General features: G+C 43.9%; 1 protein-coding gene across 1 annotated transcript; it reads left to right on the forward strand.

The window, feature by feature from the left end:
- The first annotated feature begins 3,142 nt into the window (after positions 1-3,142).
- LOC144820285 (inositol oxygenase-like) lies at positions 3,143-26,183 on the forward strand. The gene is made up of 10 exons (XM_078677871.1): positions 3,143-3,288; positions 5,484-5,564; positions 8,637-8,717; positions 10,992-11,154; positions 13,098-13,165; positions 15,280-15,389; positions 21,595-21,662; positions 22,432-22,481; positions 23,398-23,510; positions 25,135-26,183. Exons 1-10 carry the CDS (start codon positions 3,181-3,183, stop codon positions 25,241-25,243), a joined length of 951 nt encoding a protein of 316 aa, XP_078533997.1. The 5' UTR covers positions 3,143-3,180; the 3' UTR covers positions 25,244-26,183.
- The last annotated feature ends 889 nt before the right edge of the window (positions 26,184-27,072 follow it).

Consider the following 27,072-nt stretch of genomic DNA (forward strand, 5'->3'; position numbering starts at 1 on the left):
CATAGTGTGGCACAATTTGTGCTGCCGCTCTTGGGGAACCTCAGCAGTACCCCAGGCCCTAAGTACCAAGAGTACCATTTACTAAGGACTTACAAAGAGTGCTAAAGATATTGACAATTGGGGGACCCAATGGTACAGTTCTAGGGAAAGAGATCTGACACCGGGGACAATGTTTTTTACATGCTTCTGCAGGCTTTTTTTTCTATTTCTTTGCTTTTGTTAAAATCGCCCCACCCTCACTTTATTTTTAAACAACTTAAGCTAAAGCGGGGCTGCCGTGATGGCTTCAGAATTAAATAAATTGGAATAAAATGCATCTACTTCTCTTCTTTGTTTCTATTCCGTTACTTTTGTTACAATCGCGGCACCCGCATTTTAGCTTTAAACATCTTAAGGTAAAGTGTGGATGCCACGATTGCTACAAAAGTAAATAAATAGAAAAAAAGCGTGCAGACGCCATTTGTTTACTTTTGTACAGGGGTGGTTCCTGCATGAGAGCACTGGGGCATTGCCCCACTATATCCGTGGCCCCTCTGGCCCATATTTTTGGACTCACGACTATCTTTTATAATGCAATAATTTTTTTATTCCGCCCATGGAAGTCAGCTTTTTTCAGCTGCAAGCCAGCTTTGTTGTCGCACACATGATCAGGCTCACCTTACACTGCGCTGTTGCTTGCATTCTCACCACAGTCACTCTTGAGAAAGTGGCAGGCTTGCAGTATGCATGTCGGGTTGAACCGCAGCCTTTGTGCGGCCTGCCCGGCATAGGCACTGGAGTTGTCTCTTACATGCTCAATTAGTGGGAATCACAGCTGCATCCCCTGGTCTCCTAATGAGCGCTAACTTCACCTGCTCAGGCCAATCATGGCACTGGTCTCTTGCTGCAAGAGAGCATGCTGCAAGAGAGCAGTGTCTGCATTGGCTCTGAGACGCGGTTAGCAGGCATTTCTTAGCACAGGTTTGTGGTTCTGTCATCGCCACTCAGTGCATTTACGACTACCACTTTCAAGTGTCACCAGCCACCACTACTTTTGAAGCAATGGCGGCACCTGTGCTTTAGTTTAAACATCTAAAGCTAAAGTGCGGGTGCCACGATTGCTTCAAAAGTCAATAAATAGAAAAAAGAAAACTGTCCACATTCATCTTTTTTTCTATTTCTTTACTTTTGTTACAATCGCGGCACCCGTTCCTTAGCTTTAAACATTTTAAGCTCAAGCATGGGTGCTTCATTTGCTGCAAAAGTAAATAAATAGAAAAAATACAACTGAACACCTTATTTTTTCTATTTCTTTACTTTTGTTGCAATCTCTGCATCCACGCTTTAACTTTAAACATCCTAAGTTAAAGCGCGGGTGCCACGATGGCTTCAAAAGTAAATAAATAGAAACAAATGTGGCCGCACGTCTCTTTTTTTCTATTTCTTTACTTTTGCTACAATCGCGGCACCGGCTCTTTGCCTTAAGCATCTTAAGCTAAAGCGCAAATGCTGCAATTGCTGCAAACAAAGTAAATAAATAGAAAAAATACGACTGAACACCATTTTTTTTTATTTCTTTATCTTTGTTGCAAACTTAGCACCTGCACTTTAGCTTTAAACATCCTAAGCTAAATCACGGGTGCCGCGATTGCTTCAAAAGTGAATAAATAGAAGAGAAAAAGTGTGCAACCGCCATTTGATTTCCATTTGTTTACTTTTGTGGCAATGGCAGCACCTGCGCTTTAGCTTTAAACATCTTAAGCTAAAGGCGACTGATGCTATTGCTTCAAAAGTCAATAAATAAAAATGCGGCTGCATGCCTTTTTTTCTATTTCTTTACTTATGTTACAATTGAGGCATTCCCCACTATAGCTTTAAATATCTTAAGCTAAAGCATAGGTGCCGCAATTGGAAATAAATTGAAAAAAACGCATTTGTAATGCAATAGGTCTTGCATTACTGAAAGTTTGAGCTATTGGTGTTGCAATATTATTAGCAGCCCCAATAGTTCAAACTTTCAGTATTGCAAGACCTATTGCATTGCAAATGCTTGTTGTTTCTGCCAAAGGTGATTTTTAAGCAGAGGTTGTTGATCTTTTTCTGAACTGCTGGAGGCACAGGGCTATATATTTGTTTTTACAGATTTTTATTGTGCCCTTTTATTCTGCCTGTTACTTAGCTGGGCGGGTAATCCTTATTTTGAGGTTCGTGGTGCTATTTGCACAAAAATTGACAATGCTCCTTAAGCAGAGGTTAGAGTTGCTCTATATGCAGAGGGCAGTATTCTCATCATGTAGAGCTTGATCCTGCTCTTTTCCGAAGTTTGGCGGGGCTCTTCATGCAGAGATTTGTTGTCCCCCTTATGAAAAGGTAGATAGTACTCTTTTTGTGGCGGTTGGTGATGCTCATTAAGCAGAGGTTAGCACTGCTCTTTATGTAAAGCTTGGTTCTGCTCTTTTGGTGTGGTTGGTGGTGCTCTTCGTGCAGGGATCAATCTGCTGTTCTCTTTATGAAGAAATAAGTAGTACTCTATGTAGAGGCTGGTGGTGCTCTTTGGCAGATATTGACTGTACTAATAATGCAGTTGCTGGCATTGCTCTTCATGTATAGGTGGTTCTGCTCTTTATGCAAGAGCTGATAATTAGTGTGCTGTTTGTGGAGTGCTATTGGGACTCCTAACAGAGAGCTAGTCAGTGCTCCACATCAGAGCTTGGTGATGCCAACTGGAACTGTTCAGCCATGTAGAAGCACCCACATTCCTCAGATGTAGCTCCCATTTCCGCTCCAGTCGTTATTCGTAGTAAAGCCCAGATATCTTTCTAGCCAAGACCTTGTGCATTCTGTCACATGCTGAGCTTGACCTCTTGATCTCGGGTTACAGAGTAACCCGGAGGTGGCAGACACATGTTGTGGTGGACTTTGGACCTCTGGACCACTGTGCTGTTGCCATTCTGGGTCTGGCACCATCCCTATAGACCCAGGCTCGATCGTAATGGTTAATAGATCATCCAGCATCAGAAAGTCCTGAAGTTGTTATATTGTCCCTCGCCCTGGATGGCAGTGGCTGTGGCGGTGCCTCATACGTAATGGTTAATGCGTCATCCAGTTCCACGAAAGCCGGATTCATCAGGTTGAGGTCAACTCTACGGCCATGTCCTAAGAAACTGATGCCTTGCACAATCTCTCGACTATATTAAGAGGATGCTTCACACTCACTGCATACAGGTGGTCCCCTCCTTGCATTCCCTATATCCTCACACACCTTGTCTCCTCCAACACCAAGAAAGCAGCAGCATGAAGATTATTATGGTAAGTAGACCCCTATTCATTATCTTCTTTGGCAGCTACTGAGTTGACGGCCCATGGCATTGTTGTTTTACCTTTTGATCTGAAATTTGTAGTATAAGGCTGAAGGGTGCGACTAGCACAGGCAGCACGCTGTCAAAGAATGTAGAATGCTCTGCCCCGCCACTCAATAATATTAGAAATCTGCCTGGGCTCATATACGCTGGTGCACTATACGTCCACCGATAACAATGTGTTTGAATGAGGCATCCTCTGGGTCTGGCATCGCCATGGCACGGCTCTCCCGAGACCTGGATACATGTGGCCTCTTGAGTGATTCCAGCCATGCTCCTTATGTATGATCAACCAATGAGATGTTGACATTGGCCACACAGAGTATGTAGGAGAAATACACCTGGTTGTGGCCTACAGGATACACCTGGTTGTAGAGGGTCTATAGCTTTTAAATCTATTTCTTAATTGATCTTCCACTTTACCGTGTGGGGCAAAAACTTGGAGCAAACCGCTGTAGTATCTGGGCTGGGCATGGCTCAGTTAGGTGAGAGAGTGTGCGGTACAGTTCCGGATTACCAAATAGGCACCGGACTATGGGCCCCACTCCTCTTAGGGCCCGCAACAATAGACCAAAATAATATTGATTTGATCTTGAAAGAAAATTACATTCAAGCTTTCTTAAATTGTTTCCAATTAATTTTTATTTATTAACATTAATAGTTGTTCATGTTTAGTTAAGTGTAATAAAATTGGTTCATTTAAATTGTTGTTTGGTAGAATAAAAAAAGTATTAGCAGATAATGTGTGACGGAGGCCCCGATATTTTGACTGCATCGGGCCTCCACAGGGTTTAATCTGGCACTGGTGCAGCAGAGAAGCACACATAGGCTTGGCTCGTGTTTGATTCCAGGGCACAAGAGGACTTTGAGTTCCAGCTTGGCTCGGTCCCTCAGTGACTCACCCACCTCTGATTCTTTCCAAGCAGTATTAGCTCCTCAGAGGCACAACCTGGCTCGAAAGCTTCCAAACTCTGTAAAGCAGTGTTTAGTCGAATGACAAGCATTGTACTGTGCAGTCCCTAGAAATCCTTAAATATAAACGCGCCCCTGGAACTTGTCATCATCTCATTTACATGTGTTTGGTGGGCTGAGTGCTTATTTCAGCACCTAGCTCATAAATTCCAAAAGGGCAAAACATTTTACACTGTTTGCTACTCGTGTAATAGTGAGTGAATCAAGCTTATCTTGCCCCAGTCCAATACAAAAAGGTTTTTGCACTAGGAAAAAATGAAAACAATTTATTGTTAGAAATTGTTAAACATATATAACACTTTTGCTTATAAATCATTTTATTTATGCTATGGAGATTTTGCTCTGCTAAAAATGCATCTAAATCACTTACCACTGTCTTTGGAATTTGTATACTCAAACTATACACACGTTGATTTGCCCTGAAACATTTAGAAAAGTAGAAGACATGCTAAACTTTATCTTATTCTTGTTTTGTCATTATATTTCAGCCATACCTCTTATTTTGTAAATAAAGCAAAAATATTGTGGAATCAGTTTGTGCCATGTCTACCCTGGTGCAAACGCTATTTGCTCAATGACATTCCTCAAAAGTAAGCAGCTAATAGGAGCAAATGGGGGTGCTCTCTTTCTCCTGCACCAGTGCATTGCTTCTGTAGTACAGGTCCAGAATGACACGCGTCATCCAAAAAGGGCACACGGAATGCTATTGACTGACATGTGATTAGTTTTATTCCACAATATTATACTCATGGTTTATTTTACTGCCTATGATTATGTACCATTTTCTATTTATCTGTATCAGAGCAGCATTTAAAAGAGGAAGAGTGCTCTATGCAAGGATTATTTATGGACTGTGAACTTCTAAGTCTAGATTGTTTAAGTTGAACGTTCTTTAAAGGTGCTGCAGTTGAGTGGTATTTTAGGCTCTGGTCTTGAAATGAAATCCAATACATACAAATATATAGACTGCAAAGGATGAAGGTCTGGTGAACAAATGAAGCCACCATTGAAGCTAGGTCCCATTAGAGTGCAGGTTGAGGGTTTGCATCTATGTACTCTTTCTGTAGAAAGTAATGCACTCTTCCCACCCTGTCTTCCACTTGCCCATCTCCTTTCAGGTACTCCCAAGAATTCGCCTTGTTTCTAATGACTGGTTTGTCTCCGCATTTCCAGGGGCCCGATCCTTCTCTGGTCTATCGGCCGGACATTGATCCAGATGATGTCACAGACAAAGAAAAGTACAGGAATTACACAGTAAGAGATTTCACTCCATTGAGGGCACAACTGGTGAAAGGTTCAGGACCGCAGGGCGATGGAAGACCAGAGATGGCAGTAATTGATAGAAGTGGGCTTGGAAGTCTTTGGGTGTACAGTACACATTAGAGGGGGGTCAGTGCTCTGAGAGCACAAGAGGTAAGAAGTGAGAGGGGGCAATGCGGTGTATTTTGAGAGATGATACAGAGAATGTACAGAATGGAGACACATGAAATATGGCAAGCCAGAAGTAGCATGGCTAGGGTGAGGGCTGAGCTAGTGTCAAGCTAGTGACCTTCCAGAACATTTAAAGGCTCGGAATATTGAGGCCCAGACAGTCACGGGGGTGTGATCGAAATGATTTGTAGAATTGCAGTAAATGTGAGATTTGGAGCCATTTGGGGAGTGGGATGAAATTTTTGTTAAATAATTCAGACAAAATAAATTAGGGATAATTGGAGGAGACGGGAAATATCCAAGGTCCGTGGGACTAAAAAAGCGGAGTACACAGAAATGTGTAACAATAGCAGGTGGGTATTAAAGGAATAGAGATTGAAGTATGATGGATCTACTGTCATTGAACGAGGCATTATTGAAGGTATTCATTATTATATCACTGAGGGGGCGCCAATGTAGGTGCGACGTTTGAATAGTAGGTAAAAAGTGTCATTAACAGGATTTGGTGCAATTTTATTTGAGAGGGTTTCATCCTTAAATATATCAAGTGAGGAAAAATTGTTATAGGCCGTCAATAAAAAAAAACATGATTGAAAAATATGAATCTTGATCTCTTACTCTATATTATATCACCATCATTACCAAACAATAAGGGTTCCAGAATGTCCCTATGTAATGATGTCTAGGTGGGGTTTTTTATGCTATTGTGACGTCATTCAGTAAATGGCCCCTTTAAAGGCCATGACTTTTAAAGTAGTGGTAGAGCCTGCCACTAAAGTGGTTGATATGTTTAGAAAAGGCAGCCATTAATGACAATGAGTTTGAAAGAATTAAGGGCTGCTGTTGAAATAACTGGGAGAGCCGGCCATTGAAGACGCTGAATGTCAAGAAGTTGACTGCGCCTGCCATAGGCAATGGTGGCTTTAGAATGATGGAAGAGACGTCCTGTAAGGGCCTAGGGTTTGGACGTTTAGTGAGAATCTGCTATTGAAGGCTTTGGGTTTGTAATTACTCTTAGGGAAAGTATATCAATAATGAGGTCCATTTTGGAATAATTGGGAAGGGGTTACCATTGATGGTGTTAGTTTGGAAGAATATGGAGAGACTGCATTTGAACAAGGTGAATTTGAAAGGATGGGAGCTGCTGTCATTGAAAGTGGAGAACGGCAAGCAGCTGTATGGAATCATTTCAAGCTGCTGATGCGAGTGAGTGCCATGTTCCACCGGTATTATGATGCGATACACAAGAAGAAATTACTATTGAATGTGTTCCGTTTTTAAGTGCTAACTGTTGAAGTTGGAAGAAATTTGAAGGACTGTCATTGTGAGAGCTGGATATGAAAGAATAGAGAGAGTCTACCATGATAGGTCTCCACTTTGGGAATGACGAGGAGAAGCTGTCTTTCGGGCCTTTGGTTCAGAAGGATGTAGAGAGGGTGGCTTTGAAAAGTTGCCTAAAGTCCTCATTTTAGGCAATGCATTTGGATGGGTTGGGGGGGGCTGCCTTTGAGGGATCTGGGCATGAATGAAATGGGAAACATGCCATTGATGACTCTGGTCTGGAAGGACAGGGATTGCTTTGAAGGGGTTGGCTTTGAAAGGATTAGCTGAGATTGCCACTATAGATGCTGCATTTGGAAGAATTAAGAAAAGCTGCATTAGAAGGTGATGAGTCTAAAAGGAATGAAAAGAATCAAAATGGAAGACTTGAGTTTGAAATATTGAAGGAGTCTGGAGGTATTTGAATATACTGACAGTATCTAAGCGACAGGCTGTGAGTCTAATGTGACTGGATACAGTGGAATAAGGTGTTATTGGAGACGCTGGCAGAGGTTGTATTTTGACAACGGAACATGTCGCAGCATCAGGGATTACTGAACAAAAATCGAGGCCTTTGTAAGGTGGGATCGCCTGGGACTTTAGGTTTTTGGAAAGGTTGTAACAACTTGACATCATTGAATGCAATAAAAATAAAATAAAATACAAGAGTATGAGGGTGGCAAGACTTGCACATGGTCAGCACTAAACACATGCCAGTAAAGATCTAATGAATGCAAAATGTAAAAGAGACTCAGTATGTAAACAATCTGTGAATTAAAGTTGGCTGCATAGAGCATGCAAGAGTAGGACCAGCAAATCATAAATGATACTGCTGCTGTTCGTTCTTTTGAGAGCTCCACTTCAGTGGGCAGCTGCCTCCACGGGTGTTGCATTAAGTTGTGACCCTTCACTTCGCACAATGCATGCCTTATAGTTGGGACACTAACCTGATGAGCCCGTGTTACTGCTCTTACTCAGTGTAAGTGCTACTTTGGAGAGCTGTTGGGCAGGTTAAGCTCAAGATTGACACCTGTGATCTACCCACACCAAGATGAGGTGGCAAGGAGCTTGCATGATCACTTTACCAACACATCCCAGGAGGTTAGCTCCAAATGTTTTGAGCACCTCCTTCTTTAGGAGCAATGATCTGGCACACAAAGTGACCTCAGAACCCACAGGCAGGGATGAGTCTTGACAGGTGCGGTGTGGTGTCGTGAGAGATTAGGGACAGTTATTGGCAATGGGTCAGGTCTCAGAAGAACATGGAATAGTTGAGAGTGGAATCTAGTTGTCGGGATTATCCATGCCTAATTTGGGAATGCGGATCTCTTGTCTGCTCTCATGGGGATGTGATCTCATTGGAGCCAAGTAAGTGTGCGATCAGTAATTAGTGTCCTATTAGAGGTTGCGAGATTTGTACACTTGCTGCAGTTACGAGGGAGACTATGGATACGTTTAAAACCAGAGTGTGCGGGCTGCAGAAATGTGTGTAAATGACTCCAGAAGTGTTTCTTAAAGTATGCTTCGCTGTCGCTGATACCCCTCACCTATTATCTTCTTTCTTTCCCGTTTCAGAATGGGCCTCTCCAGGAACGTGTGTTGAACACATACACCCTGATGCACACATACCAGACAGTGGAGTTCGTCAAGCAGAAGGTATGGCTCTATCACTCGGGTGTGTAATCTGTATGATTGTTGCAACAGTGGTCTTCAAACTGTGTCCCTCTGGGTGGGATCTTCCAAGGACAAACCCAAGAGCCCTAACAAGGCACACCACGTGACTTAGCCCTCTTCCATGTGACCACCCAGTTCCCAGGAGGTGTCTGCTCCTTCCTGTTTTCCCTCTGGAGCAATTATGTGTATGGGTTGGAGGAGACGTCTCCACTGCTGGCACGCAAAATGGGTGCCTTGGCACAGTTCACTAGTCAAGGCGCACTGGCCTACAAGTTGAAAGAAAGATTGCCCCAATGGTCCATGCCTCTAAACTGCCTGAAAGCCTGGGGCAAATTAGGAATGTGCCATGTTTGTCAGATATTTTGCTGTCATTCCCCACTATTGCACACTTTCAGATATAACAGGCCATTACATTAGGGCACTGTCTGAATGAGGTTTTAACATGCAGATCAGGGCTAAAGCTGTTGTGTTCTCTATGACAAAATCACTGCATTCCTCTACTGTCTGCTATTGATATGAAGGTGGTGGGGTCAAGGATGTTCTCACTCACCGACTGACTGAGCTCCACTACCCAAGACAGGAGACAAAGCGGTGGATTTTTTTCCTGGCCTGCCATTCCCCCATAGCGGTGGAGGAAATGACTACGTCCCCATGGTGAAGAGTCTGCCCATCTAACTTATAAATTGCTGCTAAGCAGGCGTTCATTTAAAAAAAAAAAAAACAGTGCCAGGAACAACTTCTCAAAAAACACAGTTGATGGACAGAATGTAGAACAATGTCATACATTCACCCCAGTACAAGGATCTGGGCCTGAATCCATCGTTTTTTTGCACTCCACACCACCCTGGGTTAGACACTGGCTATATGCAAATCAGCTCTAACCCTGTGCCTCATGGGAACAGTCCAGTCCGAACTACCAAGCCATGTCTTTCCCAGACCGGAATCAAGCATCCAAGGACCGGTTTCTGGCTATCAGCCTTCATCAGCCTGGATAGCTTGACTCCAGTGGTGTGGAGAGCCTGGGACTCACGTCTGAGCATCCCCAGCCCACTCGGGGTGAAATTGCAAAAAACACAGTTGATGGACAGAATGTAGAACAATGTCATACATTCACCCCAGTACAAGGATCTGGGCCTAAATCCATCGTTTTTTTGCACTCCACACCACCCTGGGTTAGACACTGGCTATATGCAAATCAGCTCTGACACTGTGCCTCATGGGAACAGTCCAGTGGTTGGTGGTGCCACCGAGCTCTTTGCCTGGGCCGGTTTTCGGCCGATTTTCTTACAGGGCTGATTTTGCAACTATGCTGCAAAAACGGCCCTGTAACAAAAACCGCCCCCAGGTTCTCAAAACCGGCCCCCACCCATGTGGCGCACTGGGGGATTGCCCGGTGCCCGCTACGGCCAGTCTGGCTCTGGGTAGGCATGGCCAGCCTCTACTTGGCTGTAAGAAACAGTCAAAAATAACGACGTCTGCCCATCTAAATTGGACAGGCAAACAAGTAGCCATTTCTCTGATGATCCTTACTCCCCAGGGCTGTCAGATAAGTTTGGCCACAGTGGACAGATAGTAGTCTCCTCCATGGCCAAACTGAAGGTCCGCCTGCATTTAAATTGGGCGGGCAGCCCTTCATGTTGGAGGAATGAATGAGATGGCGTATACGTACTGCCAACATATAAATCACCCATAAAATCCCTTGCCTGAAGAGCAGTATCTTAGTACTAGCATCAGGCCTGCCAGTGGTCTTATTTTTTGAAAAGGTAAAAGTAGTTTTAGACTTGTCAGAAGGAGTGGGGCAAGGAAGAAGAAAAGTGAACAAGACTTGCTGTTGGGCGTGTGGCCAATGTCTTTCAAGGAGCTCTGGGCACGCAAGCTCCTTGTATTTGTTTGTAGGCATGTTCTCCTATTTAGGTCTTTGGTCTCCCACAATCCTGGTCTTTTTTTTTAGCTTATTGGAGCTTTCTCTGCTTAGATAATATACCAGTCATGGACGATGTTTCTTTAAAATAAGGATCATCTCCCTTATACCTTCTTCAGTGTCAAAGTAGAACTTATATTTGCTACATAGATAACCACTGATCATTGTATCTTTGAGAAACAAGTCCCCTCCCATTGCTGGACCCACAATAACAGCCATGTAAGGTTGCCCAGTTCTTGACTTCCATCTTTCTCATCAATTATTTATCCTGACTTAAACACACTTCTGTTTCTGTGGATGTTGCCTCTAACTCAGTCCGTGCCCTTTCTTTGCAGAATGCGAAGTGGTGTTCCTTCAAACACAAACAAATGTCCATCATGGAGGCACTGAATCTGCTGGACGACTTGGTAGATGAGTCTGACCCAGATGTGGATTTCCCAAACTCTTACCATGCCTATCAGACGGCAGAAGGCATCCGGAAGATGCACCCAGACAAAGGTAAGGCTCAGTCACCATGGGCATCTCACAACAGAGGGTACACATGGGCAAAGGTAGAATTCTATTGCCTGTGCATCCCACGGCAGAGGGTAACAGGTAATTGCACCTGGACAAAGGCATTGATCTACCACTATGTGTATCTCACAGCATAGGGTAACAGAAGGATTCACATGGACAAAGTTAGGAGACTATCACCAGGTACAACTCACAGCAGAGGTTAGCAGGATGCACATGGACAAAGTTAGGAGACTATCACCAGGTACAACTCGCAGCAGGTGGTAACAGGTGATGCACATGGACAACGGTAGTGTTCTATCACCAGGTACATCTCACAGCAGAGGGTAGCAGGAGGATGCACCTGGACAAAGGCAGTGCTCTACCACCAGGTACATCTCACAGCAGAGGGTAACAGGAGGATGCACATGGACAAAGTCAGTGTTCTACCACCATGCCTACCAGACATCAGAGTAGCAGGGAAAATGCTTCCATTAAAGGAAACAGTTTCAAAACAACATTGAAGGGAGCAGCAGATTCATTAGAGTCCTTGCTTGGTAATAATGTATTAAAGATGGCATTGTTATGTATAGAGGTACAAATTAAACTATTTCTAATATGAGGTTGAAATTCATCACATATTTGCTTTTTTAAGAGAGATAATATCTGTTTTGTCGGTCGCAGTTTACTAAATGTCCCTGTCTATGAGGCCATCAGGGTTTGACTCTTTCTACAATGTAATTTAGAAGCCACAGCTCAAAAAATTGTGAAAGCTGTTGAATTTTAGCGTTGACATGATAGAATAAAACCAAGATCATTTGAAGTGTAAGCATCCTCTATGATAAGTAAGGACCATTTTAATTTGACTTTTCTATTTTTTTTATGATTTTTGTTGTGCCCCCAATATTGGTGCTTGTAATTTACATAAATAGGCTAAATGGAGCTTTATATTTCTCAAATAGCGTTGCAAAGAACAAGTGAGCTTGTATGTAAACAAAATTGAATTGTAATATTGAGGCAGTGTTACTAACACCGTATACTGAAGTATCATAGAAACTTATGAAGCAATTTGTGCAGCGTGTGAACTATTAAACAGTGTGCCAAAATATAAGAATAAGCTCAAAGCTATGAAATGATTACTTGTTAAAGGTTTCTTTTTTAAAATAAATCATCTATTTTTGTTTTGTATTGAAGCATGCACAGAATATACATCCTGATGAAGACCTGTTGAGTTACAGATGTGGCTGAAACACATTAATCACACAAACAGCTTCAATACAAGAATAATGACAAACTAATAACATTGTATCTTTCTTTGAAAAAACACAGTTGATTATGTTCAACTATATAGTACAATTAGCTTAATACTATCTCTATGTGTGAGATTTAGGTAACACCAGTAGCAAAAACACCTCTCTGTGTTTCAGCAGATGAAAAATTATTATTGTACCAAAAGAAACTGCACACATTGCTTTCCCCGATTTTGCTATAGAACCAACGTGTGTGTAAAGATAACCATAGCCACTTTTGGCTGGAAACTAACATATTTGAAGAACAAATGGTCCTATAGTCAACATTTTACTAATATGTAAAACGATTAGAATATTTTTTTAAACACTCTAGTTGTAAGACTTTTTGATCCCTGTATATTGCTATACAAAACTACAGGACTTCCAGGGACACACCCTTACTACATTATACCTATTCTTGCAGCATTACTGGGCACCTTAAACCATGTATATCATAAAAGAGTGGGCATCTGAAAGAGGCACCTGGGCAAAGGCAGGACTCTGCTACCATGCTGACTAGAGAGTATCAGTAGCTGGTACCCAAAAAATGCTATCAGAAGTCCGAATTCAGGTCCTTCACTGAAAGTTTTTGTTAGATTGTATATTTAATGTCTTGCGTATTATCTGTCATGTTTCATTAGCGCCTTTTTTCTCCCACAGATTGGTTCCAACTAGTTGGTTTGCTACACGATGTTGGGAAGATTCTTGCTCTTTACAATGAGCCACAGGTAAATCATGGGTTAACTAATTTAAAAGAAAATCAAAACAGGGGAAGGAGACAAAATAGTCCTTTCATCTTGTCCATGGCAAAAATGTAACACAGTCCCTGCCGGCCAAGCAAAATACGTAAACCGTCTGACTAGCATCTCATTCCAGAATAGAGTCCGAAAACACAGAGCAATGGAAGAACTGTGCTGTGCACATGTTGATGGCACGATAGAACATAACAATGCATGTTACTCTCATACTAAAGAGATTGCAAAATCCCACGCTACCTCTTACCACACATGAACTGCCGGTCCAGGGACATGGAACTAGTGCAGAGTATCCTCAATGACAGTTAATGGACATGAAGGTGGTGCACAATCGTGATTGATCACTACTTACTTCACCTCACCCGTTTCTTTACTATTCTTTCTACCTGTCTCTACATCTCTATGTACCTACACTCTGCAGCGAAGTACGTCAGTGAGCGGTGAACAGCTCTGTCCCTGACACACTCTACAGTGGAGCTGGAATAATATTTAGAGGGAAGGGTTCTGCGATCAATGGTACATCACTGATGTCATGGAGACTGTGAAAAACCCAAGCGTCACGTAAAGAATAACTATAGTTAATGAGCCACGTCCATTCAGCATGAGAGTAGTATGGATGTGTATGTAGCCACTGTGTCACATATATTACTAAACCATGGTATAATGGTGCACTGTCATTTACAGACAGCACATTTCCCACTAAAATGGGCCCTAATTTTGCAGAGAGGTGCAGTTTCACTGAGAAAACTGTACAGGGCACAAACAATGTGTGTGAATTGGGGTTTCAGAAAATATTCATCATCTCCTCCTCACCAAGTAGAATGTCTTCATTTGCTTTGATCTGTTTCCATCACACTTCAGAATTACAAAAAAATGTCTTTTCATGTGTGCTTCCCTAACTGCTGATATATGTTGAAATGTGTGTTAAGTTAATTTCCAGGCATATAAATGTTGTTTGTTAGAAAAAATAATTACATTAAAGCCTTTTCTTTTACACTCCTAGTATCCCTTCAAGAGCACCACATAGTTCACTTTACAAAATCCTCACACTTAGCAGTTTTAAAATAGAAAAATAAACACCAGTCTCCATTTTAAAAGAATTAGCAGATATTTGCCAGCAAACATAGCCTGATAAAGCCAAGCCAAAAACAAAAATAAAAGACATCTTTATCACTCATTCACCTTCTGAACTCCAGCATGATTATTTTGACGATGCTGCGGCACCTCGCGCACCACTACTTCCAGCAGCTACGTCACTCTGATCTGAGATCACCCTTAAAAGCATTTCTGAAGTGCGTCACAGATCGCAGGCACCCCTTTGATGCAGTAAATAGCATTTACAAATGGGCTGGTAGTTTAACGGAAATAATGCGGTCGCGTATACATTAACATAAATAGATAATGAGGCTTTTCCTTATTTCAGGGGAATTAGAAGTATTTCCGGGATCACTGGACAGCCTAATAAATTATCATCCTCAATCTCTCATTTTTCAATGTATTATGGAATTAAACATATTTTATTTTAATATGAAACAATCAATACTTTTCTCTTGAGACTAAATGTTTTTGGCATTTTTATTTTTTAAAAAAGCCTTCCTCTATATTATTTCGACGAAAGAACACGAATATATTCGAGATAATATTCCAAAGCATAAAAAACATTAACTGTTGCCTAGTGTAGGGTCATTCACGCTATAGAAGCGTGCAGAGCCACCTACTGGCAGGATGCTGAAACACTACTAAAACTGTTCACTCAAACTGCTCTCCAATGCGGAGTAGTTAATAGGTGAGAGAAATTGCTCAAAATCACTAAAATAATTACCTGAAAGTATGCGTTATTATATGAAATGGCAGATTCGGCATTTTAAACTATTTTTAGCCAGAAAAGTATCCTTGCGACTATTTCTGACGCGATAGAACAGCCCTTACATTCACTTCCTTCGCCTTATTCTGTGCGCTATGATTTTTACCCAAACAAGATTAGTCCAGGCCCATGTTTAATCAAAAATAAACGAGTTAATAGAATGTGTTGCACTCTGAGGTGTATTTCTAGTTATTGTCTGCTGATACGCTTTCTCCGTCCACAGTGGTGTGTTGTGGGGGACACGTTTCCTGTGGGCTGCAAGTTTCAAGATTCAATCGTCTTCCGAGACTGCACGTTCGAGAAGAACCCGGACAACAAACACTCCGAATACAGGTGAGTGGAGGGGCAGGCAGGGTCCCCTACGTCTCGCAGAATGAGATAAGCGGACTCCCCCTAGAGAACAGTCAAAACCACGTACGTTGTATGGAAGGGGTTACCAGGCTTCGCCAAGGATATTAAGATAAATAGTCTGTATCAATATAGAGCCAAATGTACATTTGGAGGTTGATCTAGCATATGGCGCCATCTTGTGGTAACTGCCGTTGCCTGCCTCAATTCACATTTATCGCTAAAGCAGGCAAACCTGTTCTCATGGTACATAAATCAGACGTTGAAGCGCAAAAGTGAGGGAACTATGACATAGCTGCCAAGGTTTCAGATTGTTATGTGTGACATTTTCATAATGTCAGTGTAATTATGAGTGACATTTCAATGACTATGAGTGATACTTTCTCGCGAACAACATCAAGCAATGACGACGAGGGAAACAGATAAATATCAGAAATTATACCCATCTGAGCAACAAGAAACTCTTAGAAGATCTTAAAACTGCATCAAAGCACCACAAATGGAAAGGCACTAACCGGAGACAGACCGCATGGTGTGACTGCAGTTCTCAGAGAGATTTTCCCCATGAATAAAACCAAGCACTTAAAACCATGGAAAAAGCTAAATACTAGAAAATATGCCCTCTACAACAATAATAAGCTTTAAAAAGACTTTCAAGCTGCTGCGAAACCCCTGAAATGCAAAGTCACTAATCTCCTGCCCCATTCTAGGATGATGGTTACAGGAAGGGGATCCGAGAGGAGCCATTTCATATTTCAGGCTAACGACAGGCTTATCTTTTAAAACTCCATGGAGATAGAAATTGCACACATATGATCAATCATGATAATTAAGAATTAATTTTTACAACCATTAAATGTGAACTGTAACTAGTCAAAGTGTGCTTTTTTCCCTAAGGGACTATTTCTCCCTTTTGCATTTTCACACTGCTCTTCAGAATTAAGGTTTTTGTCATTTATAAAAGCAGAAGCGCTCAGGTCTTACAAGCAATATACTGCTTATGCCGGATGTGGAGAGCAGGGCACGTGCACCCTCACGTACGGATGGCAGCATGGGTGTTACATAAAAACTAGCTCCGGAACTCTCCAGCACTTACAGGTGACCTCAAGATGCCATAATGCGCTAAAGAAACAGCCCAAATGTAATCGTTTAGACTGTCAAAAACACCGTTGTGGAGAATCAGAAGCAGAGCTGTCCAAAATAACACACCTATAAAGCTGCGCTACACCGATTTCATTAATATTTAATTGACTTTCAGTACAATGAGTTAGCCATAAAGGCACCATAAGCGCTATCGTAATCAGATATTATAACATGACATTACTGTTTGCTAATCTTCAGTATGACAGTGTAGCGTTAGATTTGAAATTGTAATCCTCCATCTCACCCTTTGGGAAGCGTGGAATCGTAGAAAGAAACTATCAGTTTGCAGGTAGGATCAGCAAGTGGAAGGGTTTTGGATTTTAAATTCGCTAGTGTCACTGCTAAAAAAATGCCAAGCAGGCCTCTGCAACAAGTTATGAAATAACTTGCAAAGCGCATCGTAATGTGAATGCAGAGCCCGCACACTGCCCATATGAACAGAGAGGCCCCTGCACAGCACATTTGTGTTCAGAAGTTATCGGCTGTCACAGCTACTACAGACACTGGCAGACATTGACCGCGTGACTGAGCTGTGCTGAATTAACGTCGCTGGCGCCGAAAGTAATTGGACAATCAGCAGTGGCGGGGTGCTAGCACTATTAATACATTTTAAAGCACATTTTGAAGAAGTGGCTGCATGGTTATTTATTACTTACTTCTATCTCGAACACTGACGGGGATCTCCAGACTCTCCCGCAATCATCTGGAGGAGGATCACGATCTGCCTGATGCGCAGGGCCAGGCCCATTGCTGAGACTGACTGCTGCAGGTGAATCGATGCTGCTGCTGTTACGGTCTCCTCCCCGCCCGGCCTCTAAAAGTATGTGCAGGATGAGGCAGCAGGCAATCAGATTAGTCACTGACTGTCTCTCTCGAGTCCCCTGTAGCTCTAACGACCAGGGACCTCACTTCCTATGCAGGACGACGTGATGAGGTCATCTCCGATCATTATAACCCCCCCCCCCACGGCGCCAAAGCACAGCCAGTAGCAACCTCTGCTGAACTGTGAGGGGCCAGTAGGCCCTGCGAGTTTTCGACAGAGTGAGTCAGTGTAGTGATTGACAGCCGCGCCGCGAAACCGCGGCGCCAGGACTGGTAATTATCCAGGGCAGTAGCAGAGATTGTAACATTGTAGCACATCACTGACTCTCGGAGCCAGAGAGACAGATTTAACTGTTTACTATCTGAGTCAGCTCTGCTGGCAAGTGAGTCTGCAGAGCAGCGCCGGGGGAGCAGAAGAGCCTGCACAGAAGTCAGCATGTGTTTCTAAAAATGCGTGACATTTCATTTCAGTGCGGTGATGCGGATCACCACACTGAAATGCGTGAGTGTCACACCAGGTGCGTGATACTTGACAGGACTGCTATGATGAGCGCAATAGGGATGCGTCAGCGAATTTTGGGCGAGGCAACAAGAAGTATGGAAACCGTTCATGTTAAATTAAAAAAAGATTGGTACCGTCTTTCCCAAAAGATTACGCCTACTTCGACCAGTGCATTTCGCTCAGCAGCACTTGCACGGGGCCCTGAAAAGTGTGGGGCTGTGGCTGACAGTCCCCGCACATCTCCTCCAAATATCACGCTTGGCATTCATGAGCCTCTCCCTCACAATGCACTAATCCCTATATTTTGATGATATATTCTGGCGGTTGCATACCTTTGGGAGAGTATCTGTATCCATCTCCAGTGGGTAAAAAAGGGGTGGTAATAACCATGGAAGTCATTTAGGGGTCACCACCTAATGATAGAATGAGAGTGAATAAGTGAAGGTAAGTGAGCACGTGTTGTTATGCTTGCAGATCCGCTCTTGAACCTGGCATGCTTCTTGGCTTATAGAAGCACCCTTAACAAAAAGTTAGCACTGGAAGACTGAAGGCAATACTTGCATATGGGATACCCTCCACAAAATGCTACTTCTGGCACTATATAGGTAAATTTTGGCACGGAGCACCCAGACATGAGGAACCTCCATAGTACAAGAGAAGCAGTATTGGGAGAATTCTGGCACTGGCTTATTGTATGTAATGTATGGGCAAAAGGGGCTACCATGGCAAAATGCTGATCCTAGCAATGGAGGTAATTTTTGACATAAGGGAGCACCCATGGGACATTTTAAAAACATAATTGGGCGAGCTCATGGGGACTGTCAGATTTCAATAGCTTGGCAAACCATGAAACAACTTGAATATTTAGTGAGTGTTTTTTTTAGAGCCTATAGCTTTTTAGCAAACTTATATGAAAATTGTGCATTAAAATGCACTAATAAAGCCCATTTTATTTTTTTCAGAATTTTCTCGGGGAAGCAAAACACCCACCCCTTGTTCCCTCCTAGAATAATATATATCAATCATGCAATTATGTAACTCCAGCAATGGTAATCATTGTGATGTAATCGAGATTATGAGATTATGGTTATGTGACATCACTTCTTGGGACTATGCAGGGTCAAAGGTCATATTATGGTCAAAGTGTATATGATGCCACTTCCGCTACCCGAGGCATTTTGGTGAATCGATGTCCACGGTGGTTAACAAGAGAGTTTCGTCAGTCTGTAAACCGACTCACCATGCGACCGATACAAAAAGTTGTGATGGAACAGTACGAGCTGTGTCTGGGTGTCTCTATTACCCTAGAGCAGTGTTCTTCAATCTGTGGGGCGCGCCCCCCTGGGGGGCGCAACACCTTCCCGGGGGGGCGCGCACTCCACGCTGACCTTTGTTCCCTGCGTTCCCTGTCTTCTAGGAGGACTCCGGTATTTGAAAGGGGGAGGGAGGGGAGATCGATGGCATCTTTTGTGTTGTTAAGTCTCCCAGGAGGGGGTTAGTTTGTAGGTGACATGCTCGAGCTGCAGTGGGAGGCAAGGAGTCTTCTCTGCTAAAACCGAAAGAAAACAAACAGACACACTTTCAGTTTTAGCAGAGGAGACAACTTGCCTACCACTGCAGCTGAAGCATTTCAGCTCTATGAATTAAACCCCTCCTGAAAGAGTTAGCTCTTCGCAGAATGGAGACAAAGTTTCCAGAGAAGTTTAAGGCATGGGCCCCAGCCTTTCAAAGGGGGTGAGAGGGGGGTGGGGTGTTTGAAAGAGCCAGCTCTATTCTACAGTCTTGCCCTCATGACCTTGAATCCTTTTTAAACACAATGTTGTAAATAGCGTTTTTCAATCATTCATTTTTAATGTGTAAAAGTCTATTACAGACATTTTGCAGACAAAATGTGTTTATGCGTCATGCGACATCCATATAAAAAGTTTATTTTGGATCAATACATTACCTCACATATGAGAAATAGAAGGGTGTGACAGATTATTTGCAGTAATATTAGTGAACTGCTGTTGTGTTACATAGTGAAAACATACATCACTATCCCTGAATATTCAATGTACACACATTTAGTATTTGACCAAAGAAGGCATGAAAGAGCGGAGACTGGATCATAAAATCAAAGCTGGTCCGAACAGGGGCCCCAAAAATACATTTGGCCCACAGGCCCCAAAATCCTTAAAACGTCCCTGAAAGTTTTTTTTTTAATTACACAGACAGGCACACAAAATACCAGTCAGCCATGTGTTGTTTAAACAGCTTGCAAGTTGCTAAATATGGTTATAAATAAGAAGAATGTATTCATTTGTAATGTTAACGAGCTCCCGGTCCCCCCTTCTTTTTGTTGATTCATTTGTAATGTGACTTTTCTATATTTGTTCCCTTTTATTATCAGTCATGGATCATTCATGCAGCTCTAGAAAACAAAAGTTCTTTCTATTTATGTTTGCTGTTCAAAGTATGCACAGATAAGTGCTGAAAATACATCTTTAGGTGACTGATTATTTTTATACCATCTGTGACATCAAAATAATGAGCTGGCCCCCCTAATCATAAGACTGGAAGTTTGTTGAGGGATCAGCACATTATTTATTTGCTCCACCCTGATCCCTGGTTACTGCCATAATAACAATAGTTTAAGACATTTGAAACCCTACGCTGCCGTCAATAACATGCTGAGTTACTTTAAGTGTCTGGGAATGCACCCTGCATTCAGACCACTCACTCCTCATTCTCGCCCTTCACTTTTACTCTCACCCAGCACTCACACTGACCCCGATGCACTCACACCATTCACCCACTTACCCTCCACTCACAGTGATCACTCTGCACTCACAGTGATCACAATGCGCTCACACTGATCACCATGCACTCACACTATTCACCCACTCACCTTCTCACCTTGCACTCACACTGATCACCATGTTTTCACACCGTTCACTCACTTACCCTCCACTCACAGTGATCACTCTGCACTCACAATGCACTTGCGCAGTTCACCCTGTACCTCACCCTGCAGTCACACGAGCACACTACTCAACCTGCACTTGTGACACTTCGCTCACCTGTCCCCCTCACTGTTCAATCTGCAACCTCACTCGAATAAGCCCACCACTAACCATACATTCATTCGTCCCACTCTGCACTAACATGTGCACCCAAATTCATATGGTCTCCTCACTCACCCCTGTACACAAGTATGGGCATGTCGTGCCCCATTAAGGTTTTCGTCCTAAATTACAAAAGGAGACATCTAATGCATTACAATCCAGCCTTCCAGGGGCCCCTTGATAGAGACAGTTCTGTTTTTTTCCCTGATGGACTGGAATAATTCCTAAACAAATTCTTGTAAATACAGTTTTGTTTAATTTCTTTTTAATGTAATTGATGAGAGGGAGTCTATTACTATTTGTAGAGAAATGTTTGCTTCATGCAACAACCATACAAAACTTATTGTATTGAATGTTATTCGCTGAATATGCCCAGAATGTGCGCATGGCGATCGAGTCCAGAAATTTCTGTCAGGTGGTGGGGTGGCCCAACATCTAAAAAAATTCAGCTGGGGGGCTCAACCTACAAAAGTGTGAAGACCTCTGCCCTAGAGTATAGACAGACGTATGTCTGTGAGACTCTGGGAGGCTCCATGTACTCTCATTTCCTTCAGACTGTGAGGCTAAGATGAACCTGAGGGCACTCTCTAAAGGTCTCTATCATCTCTCTTCCTAGCACAAAGTACGGGATGTACACTCCTCACTGCGGACTGGACAACGTGCTGATGTCATGGGGCCATGACGGTAAGGAACTTCCAGGGCTCTGTCTCTTTCATGGGTAAGACTTCGTCGCGGGGATCATTCTCTTGGGTCAGATGAACCCTCAAGAATTCTTCTCTAACAAAATTACCTCTCTCTGGTAAAATCTACCAACGGATTTCAGAACGCACAGGGCTTTTTGGCCCCAGGGTTCTTACACACGTAAGATTTTCTGGCAGAGCGGGTTAGACAGGCACTTCTCTATAGCCTAAGTTGGTACATAAGGCGCTCTCAGCAGCAGTGCGGGTAAGGCGGGTCCAACTTCTGGCCTGGCCCCTCCCACTGTTTGCTGCTCTTCTGCCGTCTTTACATTCCTCTACTGACTCATTCTCTTCCATCTCTGTCTCTACAGCCAGTCCCCTCCTTGCAACCACTTTCCCTCACTCCTACTCCCTGTCCCTCTTCCTGCACAGACACCCCTAGCTGTACCTCCCTTCTCAGCCACAACTATTACTTTGTTGCTCAGAAACCTCTAGAGCTCACAGCTGCTCCAGGTATTAAATCCCGCCCTTCTACCTAGCTGGTTTACCGCAAGCAGTGACATTAAGAAGCAGTTGTCATCAACACTTTTAGCCACCATTAGCACCAATAAGCTGCTTCTCGCTGCTGTGACATCAATGCATTAACTAACAGCATCTTCAAACACCTGCTTGGGATAGGAGATGGGGTTGGGACCCATACCTAATAAAGTAGGGATAGCAGGCTTGAGCAACTCCCAGCTGCATGCACTGACGTCCTTCTCTTTCTCTTCCAGAGTACATGTACAAGGTGTTGAAATTCAACAACTGCTCCCTTCCCGAAGAGGTAAGGTCAACGGGTATAAAACAGGATATTAGGGCACATGCCACTGCCCCAGTGAAAGGGGTCACCAGTGGGCTCGAGAGTCAGGCCCAGATGAGGCAGGCCAGAAGCATTCTGTTGTGGGATGATGTCAGAAGACTGGGTGGAGGGACATGCCCTAACCCTGCCACTGAGGGTCTCTCAAGAGAGACCCTACTCTCGACCACCCGATGGACTCACGTGAGGGCTCTAGCTTCTTGCTCCTAGGCTTTGGAAGAGGTTTGTAGCCCTCCAGGGCTAGAGAGTGCTTTTTCCTAAAACAAAAGAAATCCAGCAAAAGGGGACATCTCTTGAGGCCATTAGACCCTCCAATGAATGGCCGCTCTGGAAGGCTCTCCGGTGCTTACGTTGAGCCTGTGGTTGATGATGAGGGCCACTCATTTTTGAGGATCATCACTTATTTTGTTTTCATCAGACATTTCCTGAAAGAAAGAGAGGGTAAACAGGAGAAAGAAGTAGGAAGAGACTGAGGGAAAACCGTCACCAAGAGAGAAAGCAGGACAGAGTAAGATAAGCAGGCAGGAGTGTCTGACTGAATTAAACAGGCCTATGGTGCCTGATCCAAACTTTGCAGCCTTGGTATTCATTGTGCCAACATGCAATAGCACAGCAGCGTGCTTCTAAACAGAGGTCAGGGCTCCCGTCCTTAATCTTTTACAAATTAGGCACTGGTCTCTCCCCATGATACAGGAAGCATCTCAGGAGAGCTCTGCTTAACCTGGAGCTTAGGGCCTCCAGGATGGAGTGAACAGTAGACAAATAGAGCACTGGTGAAGAGGGCTGTAAACAACATAAATATCTCCTTCAGGAACGAAGGGCAACTGAGAGGACTCGAACCTTCCCACCAGATGCTAACTGTTGGTTCCCGCCTTTCTTTCAGGGTTTCTACATGATCCGCTTCCACTCGTTCTACCCCTGGCACACGGGCGGGGACTACATGCACCTGTGCAACAAGAAGGACCTCCGCATGCTGCCCTGGGTGCGGGAGTTTAAGTAAGTGCGTGCGAGCGTACATGCGGGGCAAGAGTATGTAACAGTAAGGCTAGGAAGGCGCTGCTCTGCACAGAGGCAATGACAAGCAGACGGAATTGCCGGACATACAGAAGGCAGTGCCCACAAAACGCGAGAGTCATGGAGTGGGTAAATAGTAACCCTGGGCGTCCAACTACGCTACGCTCGCGAAGTTTCGTAGTTTGTGCTACTTCGCGCTACGTGAATTGCACGTATCACAGTGCAAAATCGCATAGTGTAACGTAGTTGGCATTTTTTGCTCACTCGCGGTCCTCAACGTCAAGTTGGCGACCGCAAGCGACCAAAATGACATCCCGGCGAGACTTTTTCCTCGTTTGTGATCAGCAACATCAAGTTGGCGATCGCGAACGAGGAAAATAAACCTCCCGGCGAGATTCTTAACGCAGGGAGGTCAGGTTTCTCATTGCAAGTGTTCGCGCATGCTCGAGACCGCACGCGATGAGAAACTACCAGTCCGCGTTGAGAAAGCTGCCGCTCGAGTAAAAATCTACTCGAGCGGCAGAAAACAACAGCTCGCACTGTGTGAGATGCCGTTTTCAATGAATGCACAGTGCGGACAAGCATCCGGCACAGTGCAATCATCGCGAACAGCGCACTACGCAGTTCACGTAGCGCTATGCGTATCTCGCGTAGTGCACTTCACGTAGCTACGCGTAGCGCAACTACAAGAACTACGCCCAGGGTTAGTAAATCGGGGTCACGGTCAGCCCTGGGCAAAGGCGTAACTAGAGCCAAATTTTGTGGAGGGGGTGGCTAAAAGAAATTTCGGGGGTGACTAATTCTTCCAGCAATAGGCAGAGTGGAGATGCAGGGGCTCTAAGAAGGGGTGAAAAAACATCAAAGCCTCGTTAACAAGTAAATGGTCTTTTAAAGACCTGTGAAGTACATGGGTGTGGCTGCAGTAAGACGGACCCCAGACCACAACATCTCAAAAACTGTGTGTGTGTGCTGGCACACACAATGGGGTGACTGAAGCCCTTTAAGCCCTATGGGTGTTGCACACCTGGCCTTGGGGATGAGTAAAGCCGGTGTAACTAGTGTTGGAGTAGTCATGAGACACAGTCATGAAGTGAGTACATAAGTACTCCACAGAGCAGGTCTGCAAAGGGTGCACTTCAGGCAGAGTTGAAGGGTACAGGGTGTTCGACAGACAGCTGGGCATAGCAGGGTCTTCACACAAAGACAGCCTTAGGTGGGCACGAGGGTTTTTAGGGTGTGCACGACAACCACTGGTGTGGGGAAGTAGAGCGAGGACCCTACAGGCAGAAATGGGGGGAACAAAGACATCTCTACGGCTGATGGGGCAGACAAGAGTGCGTAGACACGACCAACAATCATGAGAACAGGCAGGGAGGTGGGCAGAAATGTCCAAAAATACATAGTGAACTGCGAAAGCCCCAGGAAGAGGCGTTCTGCGGCCTGACAGTCAGGGAGCGGTGAGCTCCATAGAAAGTTCCAGGGACTCCAGCGTGCTGCTGAGTGAGGCCATCTTAGTGAGGGGACCCGGGCAGGGACAGTAGTCATTGACAGCGATAAGGAATACTTTGTGTTCACGAAATAAACTCTCTTTTTATTCTATTTATAGTAAATTTGACCTCTATACCAAGACGGAAGACATGCCAGATGTGGAGAACTTGCGACCCTACTACCAGTCTCTGATTGACAAGTACTGTCCGGGCATACTGTCCTGGTGATAAAGGATGGCTCAGCCACCCAGAAGACACCAACACGGGGATAGGGGCCGAGGAGAGAGAGGGCAGCGGCCATCCTGTGAACTCAGAAACACTTGTAACTGAAAAACTGAGATGCAGTCATGCATTAGGAGCAAACCATAGCTGCAGAGACAGGGGAGTTTTCAGTGTGTGGGCAGGTGGGGCAAAGGACAGACCAACTGGGCCCCATCAGAACCTACCTACTCCGACTTGGAAGGAGGTGGCCCTACAGCTGACATCATGACAGTATCCGGAACAAAGTCTGATGTCCTGCCACTGACTGTGGCTCTTAAGGGTCACTGGGAACACGAAACAGACTCGAAGTAACATGGCGTGTGCGGGAAAGTGCCCCCCCTTACCCCTCAGCACTGCATTACAAAATGCCCACTACCAGCCACAACCAACTAGCCTCCCAAAGGGCCCACGGATTAAGTCCTCTCTGTGGTTGTTGCCAATATGCAAGTTTACTTTTGCTTCATCTTGAAACACTTTTTTAGGTCACATAAATAAATGAAGAGCTGCATGAGGTCAATGCCACAAGCAAGAAGTCGATGCAACATGACGGAAACGTATGTGAAGGGTCAATAAAACCCGATAAGTCTCCGATACTTCTCTGGCATCTGCCCAATCCTTCTTGACTCCAGGCCTTTGGAGAACTACATTGTTCTCCGTTGGCTGGTGCCCCTACAAGCTGGGATGGCATCAGGTAACTGCACTTACCACTTGCTGTGTCCGGTTCCCCTGGCGCCATTTTATTGGAACTACTAGACTTCTGGAGCAGAGGGATATGTTCTACAAGGCACGTTGCTGCGACCCATTGAAAAGGGCCTCTGCAGTTGGACACCCTTCATTGCAGATTTTTTTCCTCAGGTTGTAACTTGTTTGTCTGATTGAATAAACATCTAATTGTATTAATATTGAAGGCTGTGTTGTTGGTACTCACCTTTTGCTTTGTTTATCTGACTTGTAAGTAGCATCACCATCCCGAGAGAGGTCATCAAGCTCAAATGTTTACACTAAAGGGCACAGAGCATCATTTAATGAGATACTAAAGTGCAGGCATTCATGTCATCAGATACATTTGCCTTTGCCAGGAGCTTTACGGATGATGATCAGATTGAGTTGAGTTTGTGAGTGGTGGGGTAGGACTTCACCTGTCAGAAGAAACTCCTTATGCTTAGGAAGGTCTGTTGTGCTTTTAGGTGGGTCAAGAGTTCAGGGTACGTAGCAGCTGCTATGAAAAAAATACTCCATACTCTTCGAAGAAACTCCAGGAAGCAGGTTATCTTGCTTTTTGTGATACGCCTTTATGACAAAAAGATCCAAGGTAGTGATTTCCCGAGTCCAGGAATTCTCAATCCAATCTTCCTGCTAAAGTTCCACCTTCTGATTGTTTTGCTTGCTTGAAATTTTTATTTATTACCATTTTCATTATAATTGCAACTTTGGTAAATGGTTTAATCCACTATTTTTTTGTGGACCACCTTATCTACCAAGCTCTAAATAAGGCCCTTGACTCCTCCAGTTTTTATATTCAACGTGATAACAAAAATTACTTATCTTTGGATACAATATTTCTGGTTGATATAACATTTTCTCATATTCTTCCCCTTATGACTACCCCAGGTCAGAGTGGATACAGAAACATTATTTTTCTTGTAGCAACAGATCTCCAGTAACGCCAGAAGGTGCTACATGATTCCAGTCAGTAAAGGAATCACACAAGCCCTTATATATGGTGTTGCCCAACATGCTGACATCAGTTCCTTAACCCCTTCCACGCTGATGACGAGCTCAGCTCGTCATGAGGT

This window comes from Lissotriton helveticus, chromosome 1_1 (assembly GCF_964261635.1).
Source record: "Lissotriton helveticus chromosome 1_1, aLisHel1.1, whole genome shotgun sequence".
NCBI lineage: Eukaryota > Metazoa > Chordata > Amphibia > Caudata > Salamandridae > Lissotriton > Lissotriton helveticus.